Here is a 13368-nt window from a genome sequence, read left to right on the forward strand (position 1 = left end):
ACAGTTGGCAGACATGTCATCTGCAATAACACTTATCCTCATTTTTGTTAGACTTTTATAACAAAGTTTTGGTCCACAAGCTGTATTTGGTGATGGAAAATAGGTCAAACATTTGTTGTTTCCTTTCATCCATTCAAACCTAGAGTACTGCTCAGTGATTATTTCGTCAACTGCAGAACATGGCGTCTAGATCTCCTGAAGAAAAACTGAGTTGAATTGTTTTCAAATTACCAGACTTTACCGGTATCGTTACGTGGCATCTCCATAACCTTTCCTACAGTAAACAAATTCTTGAAAACAAAAAGAAAAGATCAAGGTGAGAGAGTCATTCTTTTTTTATAGTTAATTTGTTTTCTTTGGTTTTTAGTATGAAACTAATTTGTCGCAATAAATAATTAATTACTAAAATACATTAACAAAGAATTTCTTATTAATAATGATTTTGAGATACATAAACAAGTAAAAACTAACGATATAAAGTACCGACGTTTCGGCGACCTTATGACGCCATTATCAAGGAAAGAATAAATGAAAGCGCTTTCATTTATTATTTCCACGAAAATGGCGAATTTGTGAGAAAAATGAGTTTAGGAGGAAACAGAGAACCATTAATGGTTTAATAGTCATAATTTCCTCTTGTTGTGGAAATGGCCATTAAGATGGCAATGGTCTTTTTCCAGATAAATGGTGCGTGACCAAAGAAACTTAAATGCTTATTTTTTCTAGAGAAAAAGCCAAAGGCATATATACCAATGACCATTTTCCCTCAATAAAAGAAATAATCATTGATCGAAATTTCAATGATCATTTCTTGTTTTCGATAACCTTGGTTATTTCAATGGTTATTTTCCTTTAATCGAAACTGAAAACAACCAATAAAATCAATGGTTATCTTCCTCTTATTGACCAGAAAGATCACCAAAAAAATCTATCTGATGATTTTCCTTCTGTTAGGGAAATATCCATGAAATTGTTCATGTTCAATTTCCAGTTTTGTCGAGTCCGAGAAAGAACCAACGAAACTTCGATTCGATGGTTGTTTGCCGGCTTTTTTCTGAAGAGATAACAATTGAGATTTCCATGGTTATTTCTTTTTTTCTTTTTCTTTTTTCAGAGCAATAACGATAGCAGAACTCTACATGGTCATTAGCCCTTTTCGTTAGAGAACCAACCAGGGTCGTTTTTCGTATTGTTTGAAAAAAGACCGTGAAAGTTTAAGGATGAGTTTCGTTTTAATTTGTCGGCAGCCACGTAACTTCACTTCATGATCAATTTTCACACAAAAACTGGAAATATCCTTCAATTTCAAAGTTAATTAAGGCTAAACGCTTGAAAATTGGAAATCCGAAACGTAAATCTATCTAGATTGAACAACAACATGTAGCAGGGTCGTAACTCTCTAGGCGCACAGAGCAATTAACTTACCGCTAGCGTTCAGACTCGATGTGGTCAAGTTTGGCTCGGGAAAATCGGTTATCGCTCTTGGAGTAGCACCGGAGGATGGAGTGAGGGGCTTCCGTTTCGGGCAAATAAAGCGAATGGACACGCCTTGTAATAGCCACCACGTCCCTCTAGTATTAGGAGATGTTGGGGTCTTGAGTGTTATTTTAACACCCCACTCAAAAATTCCAGGTTCGCTTTTACATTTGAGCAAGGCACCAATGAACTGGTAAATGTCATCTGCAGCGTTTGGCTGCATATATACGTTGCTAATGCCTCGAACGGTTGAGGCGTTTCTACAAGTCATGCTAATCACTTTTGTTCCTAAATGTAACCGACTAGTGACATGCGCAGCTCTAATGTTCCTATCAATGAACTGCCAAATTCCTTGGCTAAGATTTCTGTAGTGTAGACTTTTCGGGTCAGCTATATCCGCTGTAAAACATTTTGAAACGTACTGAAGAAACTCGACTTGGAAGATCTTTCTTGTGAGAGACTTGGAATCGATAGTCACTCGGATTTTATCGCGAACAAGTTGGAAATTTCGGAATCTTCCTTCGGCAAGATCGTTACTGAGTGGATTAAGTGCCAAGGATGGAAGTTCTGGTGTCGAATAACCCATCCCAATGTTAATAACCGCGGTTTTGTTATCTATCAGTTCAGCATTTCCATATCTAAAGTCGCACGCGCTCTTAAACGTGTTAGCTATAAAGTTAACGAGTTCTTTTCCCGTTTGTACCGTGTCAGTTGATTCAGTTTCCAATACAACAAGCACGTGGAACAATTTTTCTCCAGGAATGTACGATTTCCATTGAGGAAACACTGAGAAGTTCCCCACTCGACCAACATCGACTTGACTTTTCAAGCTGCTCAGTTCCTTGTGTGGGTCAGAAGCTGACGGATCAGCTATCTGGAGGCGCGCTGTTACCATGGTGATGTTAAGTTCCCGCGAGCACTTGACTGCCTCGAAACTGACGCCGATGTATCTGGGATGGCTTGACATAACTACGCCAATTGTCTTCAAAAACTCTTCTCTTAGACTGGAGCCTTTGTCGAAGGCGAAATCATTGCATGCTGAATCCATTTTAAATACAACGTCGAATAAAGATCCAAGATAGAGTATGGGATCAACGGACAACTTCCAAAGCTTCTTGTTTTTCATTTGTGTTCTCAGCTGAGTCTTCATGTCTTTTTCCTGTGAGCTTAACACTGTTACTTCCAGGACAGCAATCACTGTTAATTCGACCGGCTTGAATTCCAAAACTTCCACTTTTGCATTGCCGACGGTTTTCAAAGCAGTTAAAATAGATGTAGTTAGGTTTGATGACAATGCAACATACACGGAACTCGCACAGTTTAAGAGATCGACCGACCATGTCGTGCTAGATAGCTGAATGGAAATCTGAAAAGAAACATTTTGCGGGAGACTTGGGATGACTGTTGAAAAAGTACACATGGATGGCTGAGCATGAGTCGGTGAGACGGTAATGGGAGAAGCCGCTGAGGTGGTTTGGACGTTGACAGAAGTCGCAAGGCCTGACATCGAGGCTGCTGCCGTTGCTGTAAAGCGAGATTTGAGCTAAAGTTAGCAGTTATAGAGCGTTTTCATTCACGTGACTACTGGCCATATTGGTTAACTGAAACAAAATAAAGTATTTGCATAAAAATAGAGTTCAATTCCCAGAGGTTTAGTTTGGGACACCAACATGGCCGCCATTTCTTTGTTTTCTGGACACCAACATGGCCACCGTGACGTCATGTGAAAACAGTCTATACTACAAATTGGGCTTGAAAATTGGGTAAGCCTCTCAGCTCTGGGAGGGTATGCTTTTTATTTTTGCGTGGATTTTTATTTCGTTATTTTCTCAGTAGAGAAAGGAAACGTGAGCATGTTACTCGCTTTTACGCCATATTAAGTAAAATTCAGGGCCCGGTTGTTCAAACAGCGAACAACTTCATCCAGCAGATAAATTGCTATCCAGCAGATAACATGTACTTAAACTAATAGATTTTGTCTGGCGGGATATCGACTTATCAGATGGATACAGTTATCCATTGTTTGAACAACTAGTGCCACGATATAGTAAGTCTCCCAAATTTAGCTGATGAAGATTTCCTTTTGGGTAATACAACTGTATTCTTTATACTGAAAGTTTTAAATCAGTGTTCCTCGCGTTTTTTACATACAGCTATCATGAAAAATTGCCATAATTTTACCCGTTAGTATTAAGCCGGCTAATTCTTTACGCGATTAACGCGAATTCAAAAACCCGAGAGGAATTTAAAAACATTAGGGGAGTTCTTAGGCGCTTACCATTTACACAAACCACCAGACGAAAATTTTAGCCGCGAATATGAAATGATTTGTCTTTTGCTAACGGAAAATGTATAACGTACAAAGTTTACCAGCACAAACTGAAAAGTCCGTAAAAGAACAGTTAAAGTTCCTTACTTGAACAGATGACCCATAATTTCGGAAACGTTCCAAATGGACCGGAAGAGCGCGTGTCATTTGATTTTCCAATTGGATAGTTTTCGTTTTTCTGTGTAAATGGAAAGCATTGACTGAAGTACAGGTGGAACGATTCTATCTAAAGCTGATCAAAGAATTCTAGCTCAGTATGTGAGAGAACAGGGATACGGTGTAGTTTAGTGTAATTAGTGTAAAAAACAGGTGTAGTTTAGTGTAATTATGAGTAAGACTTTCTTTATTGTTATTAAATATTGTTATGTAGTTGTATTTTATATTGTACCAAAAATTGATGGGTTAAATTTTTACCGTGTTAATTGAGATTTGAGATTTGAGATCTTAAGACTACGTCAACAATTCACCTGTAGTATGCGGTGGAAAGGGAGCACTCCACGTCGTTCGTGAGCTTGTCACGCAGTTTACAAGACATGAGCGTGTTTGACGAGTTGCGGCACAAGAAGCGCCTGGGAATAGTTTAGTAACCACGGTGCGAGTCTGATACTGTGTTCCAGGACCGCATTTGTTGCAAGTTGGGGCACATGAGCTCCATGAACTCCATGCACTCATCTGAGAAAAGGCAACACAATCAATTGATCAACCAGTTAGTAGGGAGCTTTAGCAATAGAGACCTTTAGATCCGACTACGAGTACGACTACGAGTACGACTTTTTTAGCGCGCGGAGCCTGGCACTGCTAAACTCGTACTCGCTGTCGCAATGTTTACATCTAAGTTTAGATGCAAACATTGCGACAGCGAGTACGAGTTTTGTATTTTTGCGACTTCTCAGTGTTTATTCTGCCATGTTTTCAAAGAAAAATGTTCTGGCTGCATCTCTAATGCTTTTTCTGGATGATGTACTCGATGAAGATGAGTTATTTTTAATTTTTTCGGAGACAAACCGCAAAAATCCTCGCTACTCGTATTGGGAGTACGATCGTGTTGAGAAACAAGTTGAAGAAATGTCCGCCGCACAGTTCAAATCGGAGTTTAGATTTGAGCAGTCAGAGATGCCGCTACTTTCCAAAGCCTTAAGAATCCCAGAGAGGTTCACCTGTGGGAATGGGACTGTGGCCTCAGGGGAGGAAGGTCTCCTTATGTTGCTGAAAAGGTTCGCCTATCCATGCCGTTTGAGCGACATGATGCCCCGATTTGGTCGCTCGGTGCCCGAAATGAGTTTGATCTTGGCGGAAGTAATGGAGCATGTGAATGGACAGACAGGGCATCTTCTCCGCGATTTAGATCAGCCTTGGCTCCAGCCACAACATCTCGAGAATTTTGCCAGAGCCATACACACAAAGGGTGGCGCGCTCGACAATTGCTGGGGTTTTGTTGATGGAACTGTTCGGCCGATTAGCCGCCCCGGTGAACATCAGAGGATCATGTACAATGGTCATAAAAGAGTACATGGTATAAAGTTCCAGTCAGTTGTGGCGCCCAATGGTTTGATTGCGAACCTTTTCGGTCCCGTCGGTAAGTTAAATCACTAATCAATCTAATAAGAATAAGTCTCGATTTTCAGGTTTTCACAAAAGCACTATACTAAATGGCATGAGTTACGAAGGAAGGCATATTTTTCTTGACTTTCCGTTATCATTCATTAGATTTACCAGTCAGGTTACCAACATAATAACACCTATTTTTCTGTTGTTATTTTGTTGATCAAGGCTGTTACCATGGCAACAAAGCGCCAAAAAAATTGCCCATGTTTTGCAATATTTCATCTTATAATGGCTTAACGGCTTAAGCTACACCCCTGATTATACACTCTAAATCCATGGTATGACAATGTCAAAGGTAACATATCAAACTCATATAATATCATCCACTACCAGCAATAATTGTTTATAAACATTATTATTTGGATTTAATTAACAGAAGGGAAAAGACATGACGCAGCTATGCTACGGATGTCAGGACTACTAGGCCAACTGGAGCAGCACTCATTCAACTCAGTAGGTGATCCACTATGTATCTACGGAGATCCTGCATACCCTTAAAAAAGGGTCCATCTACAGGCTCCTTTCAAGAGAGGCCATATCACAGCTGATGAGGCAGCATTTAATTGCTCTATGAGCAAAGTAAGGACCGCTGTAGAGTGGGTGTTCGGTGACATTACATCCCCTTGTGAAAATTTTTCCGAGATCTCACCGAGATCTCGGCCGAGATCGCGGACGAGATCTCGGCGCGTTTTTGGCCGCCGAGATTTTCATCTCGCTGCGATCTCGGCCGAGATCTCGCCACTAATCTCGGCGCGTTTTTGGCCGAGATTTTCATCTCGCCGAGATCTCGGCCATAAACGCGCCGAGATTAGTGGCGAGATGAAAATCTCGGCGGCCAAAAACGCGCCGAGATTAGTGGCGAGATCTCAGCGAGATGAAAATCTGGGCAGCCAAAAACGCGCCGAGATCTCGCCAAATCTTGGCGGCCAAAAATGCGGAGAGATTAGTAGCGAGATCTCGGCGAGATGAAAATCTCAGCGGCCAAAAACGCGGAGAGATTAGTGGCGAGATCTCCGTGAGATGAGAATTTCGGCGGCCAAAAACGCGGCGAGGAATCCCTGGCGGGATCTCGGCGAGCGAGCATCCGTAGCGGTGTACTGTCAGACGTGAAAGTAAAGTTAAGATTTGAAATTTACGCTAACTTTTTGGTTTGAAATTCTTAATCAGCGGAATGGCCGTTTTTATGCTAGAGACGTTAAAGTCGTCTCGAGACGACTTAAACGTCTAGTATAAAAACGGTAAATAAGACAGACGCATTTAACGTCTGACGACTTTAACGTCTTAAGTGCGTTGTTTAGACGCACTTAACAGACGACTTTAACGTCTCAGACGTTAAATGCGTCTAGTATAAAAACAGGACGCCCTTACTGGAACGCATTTAGCCCTGACTCGTCCACAGACCACTGGCACGAGTTAGAAATCGATGGCGGCCAAGAAGAACTTGAAGAAGTCTCGGGGCAGAAAGTGGAGTGAAGTTGAGCTTAGGTCTACTTTTATGCGTCCCGTTTTTATACCAGACGGCTTTAATGTCTCAGACGTTAAATGCGTCTAGACGACTTTAACGTCTCTAGCATAAAAACGGCCAATAACATTGGAAGGATACTCATAACCATAGTTAATTGAAGGCAATCCAGTCCCTCAAGTAACTACGTCATAACCGAACTACGTTCTCTAGACGCCCCAAAGCATATTCCACGAAAAAGTGAATATATAACTTCTGTAAGTAAACAACCACTTACTTTCTACCGTATCATTTGAATCATTACGGCTGGGAAATCTGGACAAAAGAGTGAAACTAAGCGGTAAGCTTATGATGTAAATGAATTATGCCAACTAACTGCTTCAAATTGAAAACGAATACAGAAGTTGTGAATCACCAACAATTTATTTCAAAAATTTTACCTTCGAGGTTTCGAGTTATAAAGATGAAATCGTTCGCGTAGTTAATTACGCTTTGTGAAAGCTTCTATCGATTTCTAAACAAACTCTTTTACTCTCAGTGTTTCTTTAAGCTATTAAGTAAGATGAAATACGGATAAATAATATAAGAAACTAACCTCTTTCTCAATCAAGACATACAAGGCTGTGGAAGAAAGCCATTAAAATCTCAATTCTCGCGCAAACTTGATGGTCTCTTCCACTGAGTCGATTCTTGACACGCTTATAGCTTAACGAGCTTGAACATCCCTTTAGCAAATTTTAAGTGCTCCTACTCCAGTACCTTAATTATCCAGGACATTCCGTAAAAAATGTGCGGTGACTGAGTTCATAGTGTGCAGTTCAGTTCAGTTCAGTTCGGGTACCGTAGTTTGTTAATCAGCATCATTTTAGCACAGGTTCTTTTATCATGATTTCTAGCCATAAACGAATGGTTAACTTGACATGAAGCTTAACTTTTCATATTTTCTGCGGTTTAAAAGCAGGATTAATTTTTTGTGGCCTCGCAAACCTCAAATTTCAGTCAAACTTTTTTTTAGCTTACGCGAGCATCGCCGGGTGGCGTGATTGAATTAACCAATCACATCGCCTAATTCACGTTGTTGTTGGGGATTTTCGCGCCATTTGTCAAGTGGCAAGCCGCGGAGACGGCAAGATTGAGAGACAGATTGTGAGGGAAAAGAGCACAATCAAAAAATGTCGACAACTGAAGACAGTGTAATGAAAAGGGAAAGAACGCGTTTTCAAAAATTGTGCCGTACCTGTACCGAAAAATCGTTCGCAGCAGGCATTACAACATGACTGAAACGGCCTTTTGAGGGACAAAAATCGCCTAAAAAGGTGAGTTAAAGGTTTAGACAATAAAACGATAAGATTATCAGGTCAATGAATTCATTTTATGATAGTAAATAAGTATGTTAACGAGCGTCCGGTATGAGCAGCGTTCCTCTCACTTTTATCTTAAGACGCGCACTTAATATTAATCTGCCGAAGCGCCATCTCGGCCAACAATTTTAAAATCAATTAGTTGAAGCTCATCAATTTCCAGTTATAGCATGAAAAAAATGAAAGCAAACATTATTTTCACCGAGGGTTTAAGCTGAACTTTTATCTCATTCGACCTCATAACTTAATTCTTACCACTGAAGAGTTCACATGTCTTCGTTTCGAATCTAGCGAAGATCGCGGTGTCTTGTCGAGATCGTGGTTGTCTCGGCAAGAGTTTGGTTTTCTCGCCGAGATCGCATTTGTCTCGGCGAGATCTCGCCTGTCTCGGTGCCCCAATAAATCTCGCCGCGAATCTCGCCGAGATGGAAGACGCAACCGCAATCTCGGCGAGATCTCGCTGAAGTTTTTCGCCCTCTAAAAATCTCGCCGAGATCTCGGTTACCTCGCCGAGATCTCGCCTCCCTCGGCGAGATTAACGCAATCTCGGCGAGATCTCGCTGAAAGTTTTGCACTCTAAAAATCACGCCGAGAATTACTGAAATCTCGCCGAGATCTCGGTTACCTCGGCGAGATCTCGCCTACCTCAACGCGATCTCGGCGAGATCTCGCAGAAATTTTTTGCCCGCTAAAATTCTCGCCGAGAATTACTGAAATCTCGCCGAGATCTCGCCAATCTCGGCGAGATCTCGCTGAAATTTTTACAAGGGGTCATATTTTGCTTTTTTGGACTTTAAGAGAAATCTTAAAATAGGACTTAGTCCAGTTGCTACTATGTATTCTGTTTGTGCGCTATTGAGAAATGCCCTCACCTGCTTTTATGGCTCCAGCACTGGTACCTATTTTGATTTACAACCACCTACTATCCAGGACTACTTTCAGTTTTAAATGCTCAAGTAAATTGCAGTGGTTTCCAATTGAGTGTTGAAATACCCATCCATTTTATATCTGATTACCCCCCTCCCCCCACACCTGGACGAAAACCAATCATGACTTGCTCACACATGTTTCCCTATGCTTGGCCCAGTTTCACGTGTTTGCTTGTGATTTGATTAATTATATTGGTTCATTGTGTTCTATGTGTAGCTGTTGTGATTGGCCAGAGAATCGTATTACTTTGGTTTTGGTTTTATGGCACTCATTTGAAAACTACTCTAATGTTTACAAAACACATTAATGATGATAGGGTCTGGATAGGTTTTGCGTGGTTTGAATTTTGTCAAAATAAAGTGCTTGATTCACGAATTCAGATAAAATGCAGCCATGCATGTAGATTTATGATTTCTAACTTGCTGGTCTGTGACAAATGGATTTTCTTCATTTGTGGACTAGCTGTGATTTGTGATTCCATCAACAACATTCCGTGAAAATCCATTAAAATGAGAAACAGGATTAAGCCAAATCAGTTATTTGAGTGTTGTCAATTCGAATTCACAGTCTTAGGCACGCACTCGATCTATGAAATTTAGTGACTTATTTCAAGTGTTACTCTATACCTGCCAACTTTTTCAGGCATGAGATTGATGTTTTCGATCCGCAGGCGTGAGAATCACGCTCAATGTGTGAGAGTTGGCAGGTATATTACTCTAGGATACATGCTGGGTATGCATTTCTTGTGGAGGTTATAAGTGCATTTGACTGTGAAATCTTTAAGTGTTACTCTAGGATACATACTGGGAATGCATTTCTTGTGGAGGTTATAAGTGTATTTGACTGTGAAATCTGACACTTATATTAACTGTTAATCTCAGATACGTACTGAGAAATTATGCAGTGTTCACAGTTTTCATATGGGTTTTAGTTATAGTCAGTTAAGTTAAACAAATAATGTGTGCAAAAGTTTACTATACAATTATGCCACAAATATATTTGTACACCCAGTATAATTAATTTAAGTTATGCATATTTCAGAATGTACATACATTTATAATTATAATTGCTGTTAAAATCACAAAAACAGTTCTTTTTAATTAAATGCACTGTAAATAAATTAATCTTCTTTAAAGTCATTTTATAATTTGCAAGTCCTGCACAATGAGATTGAATTTTAACAGTGTCACATGAATCCTGCACAATGAGATTGAATTTTAACAGTGTCACATGAAGGCACATAAGCATAGAAGCATCTACACATTTTTACAGTCTCCCACTGTCTGGTCAAGATTATATATACAGTCACCAGAAACCTATATGGAAAACTTAATTGTTACAGCAATTTCTCTTGGATGGCCATTTTCGCCCATTTATTATGACAGCTTTCTTAGTTATTTACAGTAATGATCTGGTTTTGGGGAGGGGGTGGGACTCTCATATAAAAGTGACATCACCCTAGCTAAGCGGTACCAATCCGCAAGTAAGATACCAAACTGTCTCTTAAGGGTGGTCGCCATTTTTGATTTCATCACCCTTAGAAGTATAAGTAGTAACCATCCATTAGTAAGATACCACACTGACTCTTAAGGGTGGTCGACATTTTTGATTTCATCACCCTAAGCGGTACCAATCCACAAGTAAGGGCCAAACTACTCTTATGGGTGGTCATTTTTTATTTCATCACCCTAAGTTGTAACAATCCACAAACAAATTTTGAACCTAAAAGGTACCAAGAGCACTCTCATCAATTTATATGGGAGCCCCCCCCCCCCCCTGGGGGTAATGATAGTCAGATAGGAGAAATGTTATGCTGAACACTCTTAATTTTGGGCTAAAAGGGTTAAGGACTTGTATACACGTGTAAATGCTTTTACCCTTATGTGTGCTTATTGTTTCAGATTTTTGAGCAGCTCACCCATTGCATTCAGCATAGCCATGTTCATGGCTTGCTGTTGCTGCTGCTGTTGCAGTAGCATATTTTGAAATTGCTGCTGCTGTTGTAGTTCAGCTGCCCTGATTTCCAGTTCTCTCTGCCTAAGCTGGCGCTGCTCTTGCTGCTCATGCCTCTTGATGAGGATGCTCTGCTGCATAACCTCCACCAAGTTGGTTTGGCTTCTTCTTTTCTTTGGAGTTTCCTCGTCAGATTCGTCTTCAGTCTCCTTTTCCCCTTCCTTTCTTTTTTTTGTAGCACTCAACTTCTCTGTTGCCTTTCTCCTCATTTCTTCTGCGGTCTTTTTTTCAGTAGTTTCCTTCACCTCTCTTGCCTCCTCCCACTCTACTATCCTATCATGGATTTCTGTTAGGGCCTGATAGTTCTCGTCATATTCAACCTCGATACCGCTTCCCCTTTTTTCTTCTTTCTCTCTCTCCTTGAAATCGTTATACAACTTGTCGAACTTTTCCCTCACGGATCGCTGTGTAACTTTCATCCCCTGCTGCGTCAGGCTCTCTGCTATCTTTGACCAGGCTCTTCCTCTCTCCTTTGAACCTGGGCTAAACTTGAAAGGCTCTTCATGGACTACCTCACTGAGAAGAAGAGACTCGTGACATTGTTTCCAAATAAACAATTCACGTTTGGCACTGGCCATTGCTGTGTATCTAGACATGAAATATGTTGTCAAAACTAGTACATATACATTTAAGCTTCAGTGAAGGTGGTCGTATAACTTTGATCCACCGGATAAAATTGCCGAAAAACAAACTTAGCTGCTCGTATATCGCGGTATATTCTCGAAAAGAACTTACTAGTAAAATCCATCAGAACGAAGAAAGTAGAGTTGCATCAATCGATTTGGATCGTATTTGCTTCAACCAGACTTAAAAGAGAAGAAATATCATTAAACAGTTAAGATTGTTTTAGAACTGGAGGCTTTTTCTGCCATCATAGTCCAAAATTAGTCCTTGTAATAGACGTGCAAAACACAATAAAATAAAAATCACTTTTCGTAAACATAATGCGGACCGCTGGGGAAACAACGCTTTCGATGTCTTTATTCAGCATGATGTAAACTGATTACCTCGTATTTTATCGTTGTCTTTAGCAGCTTTTGGACTTGAATAGCTGTTACAGTGATAAAAATAACATCAAAGAGCCTTGAGTCAAATAGTGGTTTAACTTTTCTTTATGTTTGGGCTCTATTTTCCACGCCGGCCTACGAAGTGAAAGCTCGACTTTTTTTGCAGACAACTGATTTATAAAGAAAGAGAGAAGTTTAAATTTCTTGACCTTTCAAGAAGCTAAAGCATTTTTAGAGAGAAAGATTCATGATTCTTGATTACCACTACATTTATACGGAAGAAAGTTTTAATTAAATACGAAAAGATAAATAATACAGGCGTGGAAATAATGTGCAAAATATCAAACTACGCGCGGCTGTTCCGGACGGACTGAATGGGTTTTCCATGAGCGCAGAAGCTACAAAATGGTAAAACGTTTCTTTATTGAACTTAAACGGTTTCTTTGCCATCGTAAAAAAAAAACTATGTACTCACTAGGTGCGAGAGAGTTTGCTTTACTTTCCATAAATGCCATGGAAAAGAAAAGAATTTCTTTCAAAAGTATGTCTTCATTTAATACGCAACCGAGAAAAGTTATCTATTAATCAATTGTGTAAAAACACGCTGTTTAGATTCCATATTTTCGGCGTCTGTAAGTAAAAAGGACGATGAGAACGAGAGAATGCAGATCGTTATTTAATCGTAAAAATATCTTTATTAATATACACTTCTAGAGAACTAAATTATTGTGTTCATTAGTGACAACAATGGATGTATACTTAGGCTAAATGATGTGTAATTGTACGCGCGGATGTTTCTTGTTACGTTCCCAATTAACAAGAAGAGCGATAAGTGTTTGCGTTTTATCATTTCTGCCTGAGTTTGGCCGCAAAAATATTTATTTTTGTTGTAAAAGATCCCACACATAACGCCTTTTAACCTTTTTGCCTTATCAACGAAGCAGGACCATTTTATGAACAAAAAAACTTACCTTGAAAGGTCTTGAAAAAAACTCGTAGTCAAGCCGACGACTTTTGGCAACAATCTCGTTGTCGACGAAATCCTGACTACGACTTTGAAGCTTTGTGTGACGTTGTGTGACGGTGTCACAGTCAATACGCATGCGCATCACGCCGGAAATAAAAAAGTCGTACTCGTAGTCGGATCTAAAGGTCTCTAATGACGACGGCGACGACGACGGCAGT

General features: G+C 40.1%; 2 protein-coding genes and 1 pseudogene across 3 annotated transcripts; 1 reads left to right on the top strand and 2 right to left on the bottom strand.

Annotated features, from left to right (window-relative positions):
- Positions 1-1084: 1084 nt before the first annotated feature.
- On the bottom strand, positions 1085-4527 carry LOC146471642 (uncharacterized). The gene is made up of 2 exons (XM_085120122.1): positions 4273-4527; positions 1085-3000 (listed from the first exon to the last, which is right to left on the bottom strand). The coding sequence occupies exons 1-2, from the start codon at positions 4475-4477 to the stop codon at positions 1400-1402; spliced, it is 1806 nt and encodes a 601-aa protein (XP_084976248.1). The 5' UTR covers positions 4478-4527; the 3' UTR covers positions 1085-1399.
- A 13-nt stretch (positions 4528-4540) lies between these two features.
- Positions 4541-9183, top strand: LOC146471643 (uncharacterized; annotated as a pseudogene). The gene is made up of 3 exons (XR_014866676.1): positions 4541-5381; positions 5787-6028; positions 9005-9183. The product of XR_014866676.1 is annotated as an uncharacterized LOC146471643 (transcript).
- Positions 9184-11030: 1847 nt separating this feature from the next.
- LOC146471644 (uncharacterized) lies at positions 11031-13320 on the bottom strand. The gene is made up of 2 exons (XM_085120161.1): positions 13155-13320; positions 11031-11764 (listed from the first exon to the last, which is right to left on the bottom strand). Exon 2 carries the CDS (start codon positions 11752-11754, stop codon positions 11053-11055), a length of 702 nt encoding a protein of 233 aa, XP_084976287.1. The 5' UTR covers positions 11755-11764; positions 13155-13320; the 3' UTR covers positions 11031-11052.
- Positions 13321-13368: the final 48 nt, after the last annotated feature.

This window comes from Pavona decussata, unplaced genomic scaffold, assembly GCF_977016875.1.
Source record: "Pavona decussata unplaced genomic scaffold, jaPavDecu1.1 SCAFFOLD_102, whole genome shotgun sequence".
Classification (NCBI taxonomy): Eukaryota; Metazoa; Cnidaria; class Anthozoa; order Scleractinia; family Agariciidae; genus Pavona; species Pavona decussata.